Below are 19,521 nucleotides of genomic sequence, written 5' to 3'. Positions count from 1 at the left end.
TCCACTTATTTTCTGATGATCATTTCATGGGGAATTCCGATGAGTTAAGGTGATTATCAGTGCTAACACGACATACTAGCTAGTTATAAACTTGAGCACATATTTTACGAACATTTCTTAATAATTATTAATTTATAAATTTCGAAATAATTAATATCCCCCAAATGGGATAAACACAGCAAAAAAATATTCCGTAGCCATAATATTGTGCTCATAATCATAAATCTTAATATCTATTTGTCTGCTTCGCTTTCTTGAGAATCTTAAGAGAATGATTAGTTAGCCGCTTCATATAAACATGCTGATTTGCACGGCTTAATTATCATCATGCGATTTTTATTTTTAATTTTTTAATTGAATAATTTTATTTTTTTTAAATAATTTTTCTCATTTAATTTTTACTTGTGTAATTTAAATTCTTCGAGTATTTAAATTGTACGAGTTTAGTTTTCTAAATAATATAATTATATAATTTTTTTACTTATTCAAGTTATGCATATTATAATTTTTATTAATGTATGAGATGATATATATTTATTTTTATTAAAATAAATAATATATATAACTTAAATAAATTAAAATTATATAATTGTGATATTTTAGTAACCAAAATCAAAAAAGTATTGTACTTGATAAATTAAAATTATTTAATTAAAAATTTAAAAATTAAAATTGCACAATTACTATAGAATTAAAATTGCTTAAAACTTGAGAGAATGAAGTCACACAACTAAGATACTAAAGAGATAAAAACGTATTTAAAAAACTTAAAATTAAAAGCTATAAACACTTCATCATAATAATTATTATTTTACAATAATGTGAAATATATTTTTGTGTTTAACACATGTTTGCCGCCATCAAGTAGTTGATCCACCAACTAATGATAATCTCATATTCTTCTTAAACAAGTAGTCAAGAATGATAATCTCATATTTTTCCTAAACAAGTAGTCAAGAATTTGAATCTTAAATATTTTGTGCATGTAAAAAACTGGTTGAGATGGGGAATATTTCAAACGGATAAACATAAGTAAATAATATGTTATTAAAAAATGTATGATTTTAGTGTTTTAAGTATAAAATTCTATGATTTTAATTTTTTTAAGTATTATAATTATATAATTTTTAATTTATTTAAGTTTTATATAGTATAAATTTTATTGATCTATTAGATGATATATATTTATTACTACTAACATTAATAATATATGTGATACTTATGTTGTTATATATTTTGAGGTATTTTAAAATTTAATTAATTTATAAAAAAATTAAATTTAAATTTAAAATGATTATTTTATTAATTACTGTTATTCAAATCTAATTAATATCATTTTCAATGAGATATAATAATTTGTTCTAATTTTAATGATTAAATATTTTAAAATTAATTAGTTTTAATTATCATGATTAATTATAGTCATATTGGTTAGTATCCTCTATTGAGAGTTAGTAGAAGTCAAATATACATTATTTCCTTCTCTATTTTTTCTTTTTTGATTAAAAATTTGCTAGTTCTGTATCTCAGTCTAATATTAGAAAATCTTGGAGACTTGCGTGAAAGTTTTCTCAAGATTACGATTAGTTTATATTCTCAACATAACATGAGTAATTAAAATCATACAATTGCACTACTTGAGAAATTAAATTTGTTTAGTTAAAAATTAAGAGATCACAATTATACAATTACAATACTAGAGAAATTAAAATTATTCAATTAAAATTTGAGAGACTAAAACACATAATTACAATACTTAAAAGACTAAAATTTGTCAAGAAAAATGAGAATCACATTGTAATGAAATGATTTGTTATACATACTAATTAAAAATCAATTAAATAAATAGTTTAATTTTGTAACGTGGTTAAAAAAAAAAGGCTGATTTAGTAGCCCGGAACGAGCCGTTCCCAATCTGGAACGGGCCGTTCCAAGCTATTAAATTAAACTGAAATTCATGGTTGGGAACGGGCCGTTCCGGAGGGAGAACGGGCCGTTTCGGATGAGTCCCGGAACGGACCGTTCTGTTTTCAGAACGGGCCGTTCTGGGCGTGGATTTTGTGCGTGAATTGGGAGTTTGGAACGGGCCGTTCTAAACTCGGTACGGGCCGTTCTGGGGCAATCCGAAAATCTATAAATAGGGGTTAGGGGCCTTCAGGAAAATGTGAGTTTTTAGAGAGAAGTTTTAGAGAGAAGGTCTCTGGGTCAGTGAGCTCTTTTCTCTCCCAAATTTCTCTGTTTGACTCCTTTTCTCCTCTAGACCACTAATGCCTTCTGACTTTTCTTGAAATTCAGATTAGAAAGCTTGCTTTGGGATGATTGAAGTTTCAAGTTGAGCTTTGAAAGGGGATTCTATTTCGTCACAGTTGTTGGCTAGAATGTTTGTTGTGTAGGTTGCATGTGAGTTTAGAAACTCAATAGGTGCGTGAATGTTGAGAATCCATAGATGGATTGAAGAAAATCTCATCTTTTGGGGTTTTGAGAAAAAGGAGGATTTTGATGATTTTGATGTATAGGTTGGATGCATGTGAGATTTGAGTTATTTTGAGTTGTATGGAGCCTATGTATTGTGTTTTGTGTTTGCATGTGGCTGGATTTGTTGGTTTGGATGAGAGTTTCTGAACTCTCTGACTGGGATTAGGTTAGGCGCAGGTTGAGTGCGCCAGGCATGGAAGAGCTTAGGGCTCTCAGGTTGGATGTTGGGCCAGACGTGATTTGGTTGCGTCAAGCGTGGATACTCTTAAGAGTCTCTGTTTCAAGGACACCGAACGTGAGTTGAACGCGCTGGGCGTGGATGAGTTTTAGGACTCTCAAGTTGGGATTAGGCTGGGCGAGCTCAGGCTACGCCGAGCGTAAATATGTTTAAAGTTAAAATGTTAGATCATATATGTGTGATATATGATGTATGGTACGGTGTGATTCATATGTATGCTTTGTGATGATACGTATGAATGTTTGAATATGAGTATGCTTATTGATCATAATGGTGGGTAGACCATGTATGATGTATGATGCATTATTGCATGTGATGTCTTATGACATGTGTATGACTGTTGATCATGATGGTGGGCAGACCATATATGATGTATGATGCATTATTGCATGTGATGCCTTATGGCATGAGTCTAGCCTAGGACTTGAGGAGAGGAAAAATATTTTCGAACTGAAAGAGCTCACATAGAGTCTCTTGAGAGTGGTGCTTGGATAGGCCGCTAATATATGAGAGTGGTGCTCTGGGAGGCCACTGGATTTGGGAGAGTGGTGCTCAGATAGGCCACTGGGTTGGGTGAGTCTCCTCTAAGTCCTTAGCTAGTGTTGGAGCGGGGTATGAGGTCGAGGATTATTCCCTTAACCAAGTACTCGGGAAGGTGCGTGGATCCTTGCGGATAGTCGGTGGGCGAACTCCACAATTGACTTGGTTAATGCATGCCAAGGTCGTGGTAAGCCCGTACCCAGCTGTGCTATACCTGACGGTGGATCTGGACTTCCAATTGTGTAAGTGACATCATCCGAGTAAACCCGAGTGAGGATTATATATCCTGTTTAGCTGTGACCGAGCGAGCGCATTGGGCGTGAAAATGGTTGGGGTGGTTTCGGTAGGATGGAATGTCACTTATACAGCTCTATTATTGTGGAGATCTCCTAGGTGTATGCGTGACGACGCATTAGATGATTGATATGCATTGATATCTGTCATGAGATGCATTTATTGCATGATTATTAATATGATGAAGTGTGGTGTTTGACTTCGTGATTGGTGCATTGTATGTTATGCATGAGTAGTATTGGATAGAGTGTATGGTGAGACTCTATGAATATGATTAATGGTTGGATGATTGTGTAGTATAGATTATAGTTCTATACTTGTATGATTGATTTGTGAATTCTAGCTTACCCTTCTACTTCCATGTGGTGGAACTGCGATGATCATACTTGGTATGGGAGTAGGTCAGGGCTAGCTTGGAGTTGAGGTGTCCGCTGCGAGACGAGGAGTTTTGATCCTCGTGTTGGAGTTATCATTTTGGGTAACGGTTTTGTCTGTACTTGACCGACACTAGGGAATATTATTTTTGGGATAACTGTACATATATGGAGTTTTATTTTATAACCAAAAAATTTAGATAATTTATTTTTATTTGTACATGTATGTATGAGTTATTCAGCTTAATATTTCTCTTAGTTCACTAGCAGTAGTGCGATTCCACTAAGTGTAGAGACCATGGCGGGTCGTTACAAATTTCAATATACATATTATTGGTTAAAGATTTTTACGCAATCAACTAATTAAAAATTATTTTAAATATACTTTTCAAGTGATTATTATTAAAAAGATCAATATTTTTTTTAATCATATAACAATCTATAATTAAATAAAAAAGTGTAAAAAAAAAACTTGATTAAAAACATACCTCCCGTAACATAATTATAAGATTTACATAAGATGGATCTATCTGTTTGTCATTATCTTCATGATCTGATCACAAATGTATTTTAATCCAATTAAAACCATGCAAAGTTTGAAAATTTTTAGACGTCAGAATTCTAGGAGTGCACGTCTTTGATTGAAAATTTGTAGAGTGTTAACTTTTCATGTGAATTTTTGAACAGAACCAAAGTGGTGATATCATATGTTTCACCGCACTATGTTTTGTTTAGCAGAATAGCAGCCCTCGCTGAGCAACATGAACATGAATGAAACAGTGGAAGAGATGCTGACAAATGAAAATGTTACGTGGTTTAATTTAATTTAATTTATTCGTTGCTTAACTAGATGAAATTGAATTGACAATGAAATCAAAGTTGAACACGTTAAAATTCCAATTCTTGAATAGGCCCCACAAATTCAAAGTCTAAAGCGCAACCTTTGAACTTTGAAGCCCAATAGGCAATAGATGCCATGTTTCTTGTCAGGCCTTGTTGTTCTTTGGTGACAAATGGGACTCATAAATCTTCTGCCTTATCTCATATATATATTAGGTACAACAGAAATTGGTGTGGTTTGGTTTGGTTGTTGTAATTAGAGTTTCACTTTTTTTTTTCTGTCGGTTTGTGTGTGGTTTTTAAATTGTCATCTCCGTCTCATAAGAACCCAAAAGAAATATATTATTATGTATTTTTTCATTTTATTTTCCTTTTCCTTTTTATCAAGTATATAGGTACATTGTTAAGAAAATCTAACTCAAATGATTAAGTAGTGTGCGTAAACTATTGTAAACTCTTTGATACTTTTCTACATTGAACTTATCAAACAAATGGTAAAGTATAAATAAAAAATAAAAAATATTATTACAGAATATTGTATAATAATTAATTTAACAAATAAAATTATTCTATCATAAATAATGTATCATAAATTATTGTATATGATAATTTTTTTAATATTTGTATTAATTCTCTTAAAAACATACAAAAATTAATTTTAATATTTTTTTAAAATTATTAATAATATAAAAAAAATTTACACTACTAAGGAACTTAAATAAAGTTCAAATTGCTTGAAACAACTTTTTTGTTGGAGCAATTCAACAACATAGTAATGAAAGTTATTTAAAAAAATAATTCAGTTCATTCAACAAACAACTATTTATTATCATTAAAAAAAATAATATTTTAGATCTAGTGGTGATCACCAAATAATTATTATATAACCAAGTCAATATAAATAAATAAATAAATATATATATATATATAATGAGTTTTTGAAATTCCTTAAAATTTATTCTATTATAACAAAATTGAGTATAAATTGTTTAGCATAGTATAACAAAGACCACCAATTATGTTAGATGTATTAAGTTACTCATATAAATTGCTTTCATTAGAATATAGAAAAAAGAGCAACGCATATTCAGAAATTTACATTTACCTTTCAGTCCTAAAAACATGGTTAATTGTTTAATTATTTTTATTTTATAAGTGATTAAAATAAATAAATATGATTTGTATATAATTACTAATATATAGGTGGTTAATAATTTCATGGTATTATTTAAATATATAATAGTAATTAACTTTTATTCACAAGTGATTAATAGTTCACAAGGTTATTAACATGTGACTAATTACATATATAAACATGATTAACTTTGTCAAATAAATAATTAAGTATAAAGAAATATGATTATATGTAATTATTAATAGTTAGAAGATTATTGAAATATTTAATAATAATTACTTTTAGATCATAAATGCCATAATGTTATTATAATATTAAATAATAATTAATCATTCCTTTGGAATAGTTAATATTAATCACATCAATAAATATTTATAACTATATTTATTTATTTTAATAATTTATAATAAAAAAATAACTATAATTTTATATGTGATTAAGCGGTGCTGAGTGGAAGCCGGGTGAAGAATTTGCTTATGTACGAAGTGTGTGTGTGTAACTCATTATTCTATTTTTGAAAAGATGCATCACCATGACCAACCCAAGTAATTCGTGGACCAAAAATATTTCAAAGAATAAGAAATATCCTCCCTCCTCCTTTTTTTTAAAAATAAAATAAAATCCTGATTTTTTTTTATATTTCATTTTCTACATGTTTTTTCAATGTGCCTTCTCCCTGTCATTAGATTATTTTATACAGTACAGTAGTGCACTAATTCAATACTCTACACATACCTAACAATATAAATCAACATATTTTCTATTTAACGGTGTATTTGAATAAGTTTTGAAAGAAACATATTTTTATTATATATTTTTATAGTTACTTTTCTAAATACACGAAAAATAATAATAATAATTTATAATGTCTTTTTTCTAAATATTTAATTTTACATATATTAATTTAAAATACTTTTTAAATAAAAATATAAATTAACGTGAGTATATCATGTGAAACTAACATTAATTTTAAAAAGCAGGAAAAAGTATTCAACTCTTTTTTTCTTTTTTCTTTTTCCTTCTTGTTATAGACATGTACTTTGGACTTTTTTATATTATTTATCTTTATGAATTTATAGAATAGAAAAGGTATATCCTTTATGAAAAGATATTTTAAACTTTAATTTTATTTCGATTAATTTTAAATTTTATTTCATTTACAAGTAGACACCTTAAATTTAAATTCCACCCAATTGATTTTTAAACTTTATTCTACTTTAATATTTTCCCCTTAATTTGAAAGTTAGAATTATATTACTAACGGAAAAAACATCAGAATCTTTTATTTACTTTAAAATTTATTCATTAATTGTTTATTTATGTTATAATTCATTTACCCAAGTATTAAAACATAATAAATTTATGAATTAAGAAAAAAATACAATAAATGTCTTTAATTGATTTTTCAATTCTAAATTTTATCATGCTTAAATGTTTGAAAATTTTGTTACAATTCAAAATAAATAAAATTGAGATTTTTTTCTCTGTTAATAGTTTATCTTAACTTTATAAAAGGACTATTTGCAATAGAGGTAAATTTTGATAATGAATTAATATAAAATTAAAATTTAAGGGAACATTTATTTACAGAATGATATTGTATTTTTCAGAATCATATTTTCATGATATTATAATCGGAAATGCTATCAGGGGACAAATGCACTCAAAGCATTAATTTAGAGAAAATTAAAGTTCCACGTGTCTATTTATAAAATGAGTATACTTTAATGATTAGCTTAAGATGAAATTGAAGTTTAAGTGTCAATTTGCAACAAATAAAATAAAAATTAGGGAAGTTGAATAAAAATGAAAAATGAATAAATAATTAAGGAAGTTGAAGCCTCACAATCGTAGGGGTTCCCTGAAGGGTTTTGCTACTGTCACATATGAGAAAGGTGGTGTGGCCTACTCAACTGCATCTTTGGAACCAAGTAAGAGAATTATTTGCTCCAAGAATATTGATGGTGTAAGCCCTGTTGTTTATATGTAATAACGCCAACCAAATTCTGTCATTAAGACACTCCATGTCCATGTTGTTTTGCGTGCTTGACATGGCATCACTAATGTCTAATTTTGAATTTCATTTTCGTGGTAATAATGTCTGCTCGTAAAGTTGCATATTGCAATTATTAAAATGAGACATGACTACATGAGGTATAAATATCTATCAGAATATTAATCGCATTCTGCAATAAATGCAACCTTTATACTTTTATATAATGAAGAAACCTACCAATGTGATCTGGGACCGTACGTGCCTAAACAAACTACTGTACTCACTATTTGCTAAATTTGGTAGTGACAGAAAAACATACCTTGTTTCAAGTAAGACGCATCATTTTAAGAATAATAACACAAGACTGTTATAATACTAGCAGTGTCAGTGTAGTTTGACAGTTGCTGGTTACATATCCGCAAAGTAATTTACTTGTAAAGCATGGCTCTTATGATACTTGCTCACTATGCTCATTTTTTTATCGACTTGCGGATTAAAGGTTTCATTATCTCATTGTGAAATGTATAAAAACCAGTGACTATTTCACCTCCCCTTCTCTAAACAAACACCAAGCTTCAAATACGTACCAATCACAAATTCGTGATTTCTGTCCGACAGAAGTTCAAGTCTAGTCTTGAAGATATAATTCAGAACGTGTTTCTTTTTATTTTTGACCGTAGATCATATGATTCAATTTACTTTAGGGCTTAGTTTTGCCGGAACAAGCTTGAGTGGTGTAGTTTTAGATCACAAATAACATGATACTGTGCTGATTGGGTATTATTTATTGAAGCTTGAATTAAGTATAGGGGTCAATATCCAGATCAAAATCTTACCACGGAAAACAAATGGAATTTGTGAAAAACAATTGCAAGGATGTAGTGCATGAAAACCTTGTTTCTTGACCTAAGGAAGTAGACAATAATTTAGCCTTCTTGGTTACATTTTTTTTTTAATGGGAACACAAGAAAAGCTTCAAATGGGAGTAGAATTTATTCATATAGAGCACGCTCCAATCACAAGGGTAAAGCCTTTGAGAACAATTCTCATATGTATGCAAGTTGTTTAACAATGCCCAAACTTCATGGTCATATCTATATATTAATATATAATACTATAAAAGAGAAGGATTTTGAAGAGCAAAAAGACAACTCCAAAACGTATTAGCCCATGGCATACTTCTGGGTCCAGCTTCTAGCAGTGAACTCGTACTTGACTTTATCGGTCTTGCACATATGAGCAATTTCAGGCACCAAAGGGTCATCAGGATTTGGATCCGTTAGCAGAGAACAGATGGAGAGAAGCACCTGCATGAGTTTTAACAATCAGTCAATATATATAAAACAGAAACAAGCTAATGATGACATCAATGAGGAAAGGTCCATAACATGACCTTGGATATGGTGAGAGCAGGACTCCACTGTTCTTTGAGTATGTCCAGGCAAATATTGCCATTACTGTTGATGTTGGGATGGAACACCTTGGTCCTGAATGCAACCTATATAATAGTTTTTAATGCTATCGATCAATTAGATTCAGCGCTTTACTATAAATATTAAATAGCAGTTACTAAAATTCAAAATTGAAGACAAACACGATTTTGTTGGGTGGTGCTACTTTTGTAGTATGTGTGTGAGTATTGCTCTAGAAAAACAGATGTTCCACCTTGAAATATGGCAAAGGAAGAGACTCTATGCTTATCCATAGTTATTTGTAAATGAAAGATTGGCTGAAATAAAGAAAATGGGAGTCAGAATGTGGTAAAAGTTTTTGGTGTATACCTTGGGAGGTTTGAAGGGATAATCAGGAGGGAAATGGATGGTGACAAGGAAAACACCGCCAGCATAGGGACTGTCATTTGGACCAATGATGGTTGCTTGCCAATGGAACATGTCCTCACCCACAGGGCCTGAAAACAAGAATGTTACACTACACTGCAGTATGGTTACAGCTAATAACCCAATTCAACCTCCTTACCTGCACTGCATGAAGTTGGTGGATCTCTCTGTAAGTCCTTGAGCTCTTTCAGTATTCTCTTGGATGCCATTCACGTGATTTTAGACTCGTAGAAGAGAAAATCAGGATGATTAGAAAGCCAAAAATGATTAGAACACTACGAGAAACAAAGCAGGTTGCAGGCTATTTAATGGTTGGAGAAGGACATTGAACAGATTCAAGTGTTCCATTTACCAACGGAAGTGGGCACAGTATATATTCCTTATGAAAAAGAAGATAAGATTAACTTTTAGATATGGAAGGAATGAAAAAAAGGTGTTTGCCATATTACAAGTATTTAGCCGATTTCAATGGTGGTATAATTAACAATTGCCTGCTGTCCATCTAATCATCGATGAAAAAACCACAGGATTCCTCATTAGGATATTATTTCGAAGTTAAATGTTGAATCTACCAAGAATTAATTATATAGTTAAGTTTACTATTTGTAATTTAAGCAAGTCCAACACCTCTTTGACTTTTGCAGTCCTTATCTTTCTTCGTTTTGGCCTTCAGGTACCACTTCCCCAGTGAAATACATCGATGCCAAAACAAGATACCGCGTTATTGGACGCCCAACCACAGCCAACCCACGTCCAAAAAGAAGAAATTAGATCCACACTTTGATTGACGACTCTCACACTCCACACGTTGAGTATCTGATAAAGTTGTGAGGTATGAAAGATGAATTTGGTCTTGTTTTGATAATCCTTCAAAAATAGTGTATATTCCCGTGCTGACACTAAGTTGTTGACAGCTACAAAATATTCTTTTCGTTACATAACAGTTGAGATTCCATTTTAGAATTCGGTTTTACAAGCCTCAGGCTGCAATTGTCACAAGATTTTATGCAAAGTTAAACCAAGTCAACCTGACTTTGGTTTACAGTTACAGGTTAGAAACTTCTAACACCATAATCACCTGAATAAATAAACGGAAGAATTAAACCTTAATCAAACCAAACTATATCCAAGCTGTTAAGCAGCTAACATAATTAATTACATATACTTAGTTCACATCCAAAGCCACATATGCAAGCACTTCCTAGATTAGATTACAACATGAATAGAAGAACCCGTGTCCACTGCTGGATATGGCTATTCAATAATCAATACAACAGGTAAACAGCCAAGAGAAACGCAAGTGTTGTGTGCACGCCAAACATATTGAAATCATCACTTTACAGATCCTACAGCCAGAGAGAATTAGACAAATAGCTTGATGCTTATGAGCGAACCTTGATGTGGTCAGTTGGACATGGTGATTCCTTCATCTAGGTAGGAAATAGTATAAGATATAGAATGGCGCAAGACTACAGTCAAGTCATCCTCCACGAACTACTATATTAAGAACTGAAGATCACAAAATGGAACAGGCCTTTTGCCCCTTTCTCTTCTTTTTCTTCTGCTTTGGGGGCTGGAGAACTACCTTGATGGCCGCGTCAAAAACAGCCTTCACATTCTGTATTCAAAGGCCACATCAATAAGGTCATGAATTCCTTCAAGTTTCAGAACTTTTAAAGATTGAAAGAACATATATGGACCTGTTGTGTTTTTGAACTGCATTCAATGTATACTGGAGCACTGATAAGCTTTCTCAGTTCCTCACCCTTCAGAAAAGACAGTAAATCAGATCACTGACCAATCAAGTAAGCTCATGTTCATATCGTGAACAAATAAAGGCTAAACCAAAAACTAGGAAAAGAAAAAGAAAAAAAACAAAGCAAAAGCAATAATTGCATGTAAAAAGGAAGTACTGGCAAATAGCAAGAACCTGTGCTGTGGTGATAGGCACTGCACCAGGATGGTCTTGAAAGAACTGCTTATCATCCCGAAGATCTACAAGACATAGATTTGATTCTCATAAAATGCCTAAGCAAACTAATCATGGCAGCTTTATAATGGAACTGTCAAAAAGATACTATTAAGCGAACTATCTATAGGAAGAAACACATTCCAAAAGAAACCCATTGATAACTACCAACCGAAAAAATTTCAGAACATAAGCTCTACTTCAGCTATAGATAAATTGAAATTCTGATAAATCGTGAAGCCAAGGGCTTGTGTACTAACTATTTGCACTCTTCTTTCATCTTACACTCCCTAATACACTTCAAAAGTCCAGACTTCTCAAGCTTTTGTCAGTAACCACTCATACAGCACTGAGAACAACCACTACATCGCTTTTTTAGTTTTACAGGAGGTAAACATTAAACACCAAGTCTCTTCAAGAAAACTTTGTACCAATTATTGGTTAGAGTCACGGCTGAGGTTTGGAATTTAGGAAGGAACATCATTCTTGCAATTACCAAATTACAACCCATTAAGCAACTGCAATGGCGTCATATCATAGAAAATAGGTGAAGGCAAGCAATTAGAGATTGGGTTTATTAAACAAGTAACTTCCCCAACTATAAAACAATGAGGAATACACATGAGTATGATAAAAAGGCAAACATTATCATCATTGGATGAACAAACTTCACAACTTCATGGGACTACTATTATGCTGAGTGTTATTTACCACATAAGGAGCACGTTAACAGTGTAAAGAAAGTTAGAGAAGGTAATGAAGGAACAAGAATCTAACCAAGTTTTGTTCCAACAAGAATAATTGGAACACCAGGGGCATAATGCCTCAACTCAGGAATCCACTGGAAAAGTAAAGGAAAAAAAATCAGTCCAAGAAGAGGGACAAAACAAAAAAGTAAAATAAAAATACCAAGCTTACTTTTTTGGCAACATTTTCATAGCTGGCCCTGCTTATGAGAGAGAAAGCAAGCAGGAATACGTCTGCTCCACGATAGCTCAAGGGTCTTAATCTATTGTAATCTTCTTGGCCTGTCCCATAAGTTGAAAACATCAAAACAATGACAAGACACTCCCAAAACACAAGAAGGATGAAAGATAACCAGAAAACTATAGTTACCAGCAGTATCCCACAACCCAAGATTCACAGTGCTTCCATCCACAACTACATTTGCACTGAAATTGTCAAAGACAGTCGGCACATAGTCCTGTTGCCAGCGGATCACAAAGAAACACAAGAATAAGATGTCACAAATACTTCATTCCGGAATCATCCCCATTTCTGAGTCAATTTTAACCCAAATCCTAAGATAGCCATTTCAGCAGAAGACAGCATCTAAGAAACGAAACCAAGAGCGAGGATTCAAGCACAGCATTTTGTTTTCCCTCTTTTTCAGCCAAGTAATAAGAAATAAGCCCAATTCAAGGGTCTCTAAGAACCCTAGGAAGAAGAAAAGACACATAAAAAGTGAAGGTGTGTTAGAGAAGAAAGAAAAGAAGCACTAACGGTAGGGAAAGTGTTGCTAGTGTAGGAGATGAGCATGCAAGTCTTGCCGACGGCACCGTCACCGACTGTGACACACTTGATGAACCTGGAGGCACTCATAGCTGCTGGAGGATAAACCCTAATGATTCATGTGTTGATTGGGATGTGCATGTACAAGTTGAAGAAGAAATTAGAAAAGAAAGAGACTATGGAAAGGGCAAAAAAATTGAATTTCTTGTACTGTGGTTGGGCCTGCATCTTCTACTTGCCACCTATTCTTACAATTTCACCCACCAACTCCCCTTCATCATAATGTAAATGGATTTATCATTCAAACACCCCACAAATAAAAACATTATTCTAAATTTTACAAATTTATTTCTTTTTTGTTTTCTAAATGTCTAAATAAATATTATTAGAAATATAAATACAAATAGTAATAATAATTAATGATATATTAAAAATTAAAATAACACTTATCGTATCATGTTACTTATTTTTTCTTTCTACACAACGTGTATTATGAGATGGAATAAAGGATCATTTTTTGACATCCATTTATTTATTTATTTTTTATAATCATATTATCTATTTATCAAAAGTGTATCTAAGTTTGTCTTATCATAAAATAAAGATTTTGTTTTGCAAAAGGCTGCTATTGTGATACATTTAATGTCAGCCATGTTGCATTATTCTATCTTCAATCTTTACCTAGAGCTGGCTGTATAATGAAATGAGAAATAATAATAAACAATTTTTTTATGTCAGTATGACTTTAAGATTTAGCTATTTTAATCTGTGCAAGATACAAAGATTATTAGATGCGACACACTTGTTAAGAATATCTCGTTAGAAGAGGGTAAAAAAATTATTGCTACATAATAGAACTAAATACCTAGGAATAGCATGTGAAGTATTTATTAAGGAAAATGTTGTATCCTCCGAAAATTGAGGCAGAAAAATTGTTCAAATAATTAAAAATTTATTTTTTAACAAATTTATTATAAATAATTATTTTATAATAAATTTATTCAAAAATAATAATTTTTTAATATTTGGAACGTTTTTCAGAGGGTGTAAGGTGTGTTTGTTTTATCATCAGCACACTTTTCAATGCCCGTTCAACTGAATCTATGAGCTTGTAACTTTGGATTAAACGTATGTTTGAGACTTCTCAACTATAAAACAAACATGCTCTTAACAATATTCTGTGTTTAGAGTTTAGGGTTTAGTGCGAATGAAAAAAATGTTAATTTTTTTATTACCCCTCTCTCTCTCTTATCCTAAGGACTAAGACTTATTCAGCTAGCTACATGAAATTCAAAACTTAGACTATTGCTACAACAATTCATTCATGCACATGAATTTTACAAACATGAAAAATACATTAATATAAATAGGGTGGATAAATATTTCAATAAAAATCATAAACCCATTTTTTAATAACAAGTGTGCGACAAATTGTCGATAACAATATATATAGTTTAGTATTGAAAAAAAAAATAAGTCTCACATCGAATAAAAATTAGGCAATTCAAGAATATATAAGTGAAAAATAACTCTCATTTTAGAAGCCAATTTTGTAGAATTGAGTTAAGCTCAAATTTACTATTCTAAAATGGTATCAAAGTCATCTAGATCCATTATAAATTAGTTACCCACCATTGATACATGCACAAAAAACGTGAGGGGGTTATATTGAGAAAAAAAAATTAATTCTTGTTAATCCTAGATCATTAAAAAGGGTTACCCACCATTTAAAAAAAATTTCACATAATTTTGACATAGAAAATCTCTTTTTTTAATTTGAACGCATGCTATTGTTGTCCACTACACAAAATAACATAGCATGCTACCATAAAAGAAAAGTGCTAAAACAATTAATGATGCCACAAAATTATTATCATCAAATTTAAATCCAGATAGAAATTGAAGTTATCTAGCAAACAAATTGCTCTCAATTTTCTTTCTACAGCTATTTATATTGTTGACCATCATTTTCATCTCCACTTGAGTTATCCCTTCAATTTAATGCTTAATTACGTTATAAGATATGTTGATATAAGAAAGGTTGTGATTATGAGTCTCAAATGTATAGAAGATTTCATATTGAAAAGGGAGAAAGATGATAAGGATGGATAATGCATTTTCATTAAACCCACATGGGAGATGGTGACAAGTATGAGAATGATGTGAAAAAAATGTCATAACTCTCAATTATGAAACAAATCACAGTTGCAAAGAGAATGGACCACGCTTTAATTTTATTTCATTAGGAAGCGAGATTTCATAATTGGGTATAAACACCTTTTAAAATATTATTTATTATATTTATAATTAAACCGAAGCAATTTAGTGACAATGATGTATTGATATTATCACTCCAACAACTTGTTAAATTTTAATTCATTTTTCTCTATTATTCTTGATAAATATGCTTAAATTTTAACTAATGTTATATTAACAAATGATATAATCAAATTAAAATATATAAATGCTTACAAGTCAATTTGATGAAGTTAAATGAAATTTATCAATATTTTTACAATGATTTTATAATCTATTATAATTATTAAATTGCATCGCATTCGTTATTAAAGTTATGCAATAATTAGATTCTTAAGAATGAGTTCCATGTGTAAAGGTTTTTGATTCACAAGTAGGGGTGGGCAAAATGAACTGAACTGAACTGAACTTATAAAAACTATACTGAACTTAAAAATAGTTCTTATGAACTGAACTAAACTAAATATTAGTTCAGACTAACTGAACTGAACTATTTTTTTGTGTCATTGAACTGAACTGAACTATACTATAAAAACTTGAACTGAACTGCAGTTTAAACTGCACTGAACTGTTATGATATTTTGAATTGAACAATTTTGACTCATTGATCTATCAAAATAAGACACATTTGCCAATATTACTTTATTTTCCATTTTATTTAAATTTTTCAAAAAATATATATATATAATTAAGTCAAACAAACTCATTGAATTTTAAGCCTAAAAATAAGTAGTCCAACATAGCTCAATTGATCCGTTAGATTCGACAAAATTGATACAATTTTTTTTGGATCACTTTTTTTATTTTAAGTTTTGGTTATTAGACTATCGAGTTAATCCATTAAGACATAACATGTTAGACACATTTAATTTTTATCCTTTTATAAAAATAGTTCAATTTTTATAATTCAGTTCAGTTTTATAGTTCAATACAGTTAACTATCCAACAGTTCACTTCAGTTTAGTTTTTTTTTTAAACAGTTCAGTTCAATTTTTTTACAAACAGTTTAGTTTTTTATAATACAGTACAGTTCAGTTCAGTTTAGTTTTTTTTGCCCACCCCTATTCACAAGCATTAAGTATATGAATTCCGTTTCCAACAAAATTGGTTGAAATGAATGGTTGTTGAGTGTAGCTAGTGGTACCCCCCACCTAATGAGATTAGTTGGAAGATCACAAATCAACAATTACGACATCTTAAGAAACTAGTGGAACATGGGGAGAGGTAGTTTCAGGTTCATCTGCCACCAATTAAGCAAAGGGACCATCACCACTCTTCAAAGATTGAGCCCAACCAACAAGTGATTTAAAGTCAACCAATTATATATATATATGCGATTATGCGTGCATGTGTGTTAGACACGGCACCTATCTCTTGGATATTTTTTAATACTCAATTTACCTAAAAATAGTAATTTATCACTATCTAATCTACACCTAAACCTACGTGAATCAACCTTCCACGACCTGATTTTAAACAACCACCAAGATAGGTCATATTCAACTTTTGGTTCATATTTCAAAGTAGGCTACTTTTTCAAAGAATTATAAGTTTATAACAACAGAGAATTGTATTTTTTTTTTTACTTTTTCTAATAGGACATGGCCTCTCCTTTACAGATGCTCCTTAGAGATAGTTGATAGAACCTATTTTAATAAAATGCAGCTCTACAACATGTACACAGTCTACAGACAAAATAGGCACCGAATAAAATTAATAAAATAAGTGTGTGAAGTTTAATATATGATATTAAACATTATGAAAAATATTCTAAATGTAGGTAAGGAAAAATTAAAGGATCCAATAATAAAAACATATCCACTTTTGAAACAAGAATTATACTATTTTTCTCTTAATATATACAGGAGAGTCTCAACAGTTTCAGCCAATAAAGAATGGTTTACGATATATCTTGGATCTTTAACAAATATATGATAGAAGTACATTTTTCTCTCAAATTACAAAATAAAGTTGTCTCTCATAGTACTCTACCTATTATCTGAGGGTTTTTTTTTTATTTTTTTTATTTTTACTTCTTTGAGTAGATATTCATCACCCAGGGTATCTCTATTTTTTTTAACGATTACAAACATTTTTTCCCCTCAAATTTAAAAGATTTAGGAGGTCTATTGGATTAGACTTTTAATAAATTTTAAAAGATTTTTTATTATAAAAATGTCTTATGATATTTAATTGAAAAAAATTAATATAAAAAAATTATGTAATATTTAATAAAGATAATAAATTTTTTTTAAAAGTATGTCAAAATCTAGTAATATTTAATTAAGACAATTAAGATTTTTTAAGAGTCAATCAAGATTTTATGGTATTTAATTAAAGCTTTTTTTATTTAACAAAGTCCATTAATACTATTAAAAAAATTATAGAGATTTTAATAGATTATTTTAAGTACTAAATTTTGTGAGACTTTTTATATTTTACATGTAATTCAATCATTAAATAATCTTACCAAAATCTTTGAGATTTCACATAACTTTTTCCTTTTATTTATACTCTTTCTTTCTTTTTTCTCTCACTTAAATCTTTTCTCTTGCCTCTTTTTCTTCTTTCTCTTCTTTTCTTCTTTATATCATTTTCTCCTTTTCTTTTTATTCATTTATCTCATTTGTCTTTTTCTTCTTCTTCTCCTTCTTCCTTTTTTTTTATTTCTATTTATTTTTATCTTATATTCTTTTTTCTCTCTCATTTTCTCTCGTCTTTCGTGTTTCTCTTTCTTATTTATCTCTTTTTCTTTATTTTTTTATTTATCTTTCTCATTTATTTGTTATTCTTCTTCTCCTATCTCTTTTTTATCTATCGTATAATTTATCAATATTTATTTTTTAAATTATTAAATATTTAAATGATTGTTGTATTGTTAAATATTATCTAGAGTTAATTTTTTTTAATCATTAAAATTTAACTACTTATTTTTAATAAAGTTTAATATTAAAATATAAAATTTTGAAACATATATTAAAAAGACTTTACAAGTCATGGTAATGACCCTCAAAATGAAAATAAAAATTTCTATTTATGTCATATATCCTTAAAAAAATGTGATTGAAAGAATGAAAATAAAGTTTTCAATTCAATATCATAGTATTTTTTAATTATGCTTCGTAATTTTTAAGTCAAGATCTCTATTTTTATTTAAAACACAAGCTAAACTTGTATTAATATGTAGCACTACATAACTTTTTTTATAAAAAAATATTGTTCTAATGAATTCTCAATCAAATTAACTGATGAATCTTTATTTTCAGTACTACCAATTAATAAAAATCATAATTTTAAACATATTATTTATACTCAAGTGCATGAAAGAGGATATGTTAATACATTGAAGGTTAGTATAAGTTTAGATATGTGATTAAAATCAATTATTTATCAAAAGATAGAGATAATTATTTTTCAAAAATTTTTAAAAAATTTTTAAAAAAAATTATGTTGATTTTACTTTTCTTTATTATTTATATTATATTTTTTTATTAAATATTGTAGCATTACAAATTCATGTTTCATGTGAAATCCTTTAACATCTCTTTATATAAATTCATCAAAATTTATTAAAATTTAAATTATAAAATTTTGATTAAAATCTAAATTTTAATTTTTTTTAAAAGAATTCAAAAAATATGACATTCCTACATATTTTTTTTAAAATCTATTAAAATTTATAAAAAAGAATTTCATGCTAAAATTTTCTTTCGAAATCCTAATCCAATACAACTCATAATTATCCGTTAACAGAATTCCTTAAATGTTAGTAAATGCGTTACTTCATTAATTATAAAGAAATTAATTATAACAAAAATTTAGGGAGAAATAATGATCGTAGCAAAAAGTACAAGTATCTTACCGGCTTTTTTTTTTCTTTCTTTATGTCATTCTTTCGGAACCTAATAAATGTTGGAATAAATGACAAACAAAAAGAAATCCAGTTTTTAACTTTTTATATATAAAAAAAAATCTCAGGATAGAAAATATGGGACAGAATAAATTTCTGTATAAACATGTAATATCTATTCAGGCCCGGCCTTGCCCTTGATGG

At 29.7% G+C, this 19,521-nt stretch overlaps 2 protein-coding genes across 2 annotated transcripts; both read right to left on the bottom strand.

Annotated features, from left to right (window-relative positions):
- Positions 1-8,863: 8,863 nt before the first annotated feature.
- Positions 8,864-10,666, bottom strand: LOC109798810 (ubiquitin-conjugating enzyme E2 28). Its single transcript, XM_020359208.3, has 4 exons — positions 9,870-10,666; positions 9,674-9,801; positions 9,286-9,390; positions 8,864-9,199 (listed from the first exon to the last, which is right to left on the bottom strand). Exons 1-4 carry the CDS (start codon positions 9,937-9,939, stop codon positions 9,056-9,058), a joined length of 447 nt encoding a protein of 148 aa, XP_020214797.1. The 5' UTR covers positions 9,940-10,666; the 3' UTR covers positions 8,864-9,055.
- Positions 10,667-10,809: 143 nt separating this feature from the next.
- On the bottom strand, positions 10,810-13,483 carry LOC109798809 (rac-like GTP-binding protein RAC1). Its single transcript, XM_083061804.1, has 7 exons — positions 13,203-13,483; positions 12,816-12,903; positions 12,618-12,727; positions 12,477-12,540; positions 11,661-11,725; positions 11,431-11,496; positions 10,810-11,348 (listed from the first exon to the last, which is right to left on the bottom strand). The coding sequence occupies exons 1-7, from the start codon at positions 13,299-13,301 to the stop codon at positions 11,247-11,249; spliced, it is 594 nt and encodes a 197-aa protein (XP_082917930.1). The 5' UTR covers positions 13,302-13,483; the 3' UTR covers positions 10,810-11,246.
- Positions 13,484-19,521: the final 6,038 nt, after the last annotated feature.

Source organism: Cajanus cajan, chromosome 8 (assembly GCF_000230855.2).
Source record: "Cajanus cajan strain Asha chromosome 8, NIPB_CcT2T_4, whole genome shotgun sequence".
Classification (NCBI taxonomy): domain Eukaryota; kingdom Viridiplantae; phylum Streptophyta; class Magnoliopsida; order Fabales; family Fabaceae; genus Cajanus; species Cajanus cajan.
The sequence above is the reverse complement of the archived record's forward strand: the minus strand, read 5'-3'. Positions and strand labels throughout refer to the sequence as shown.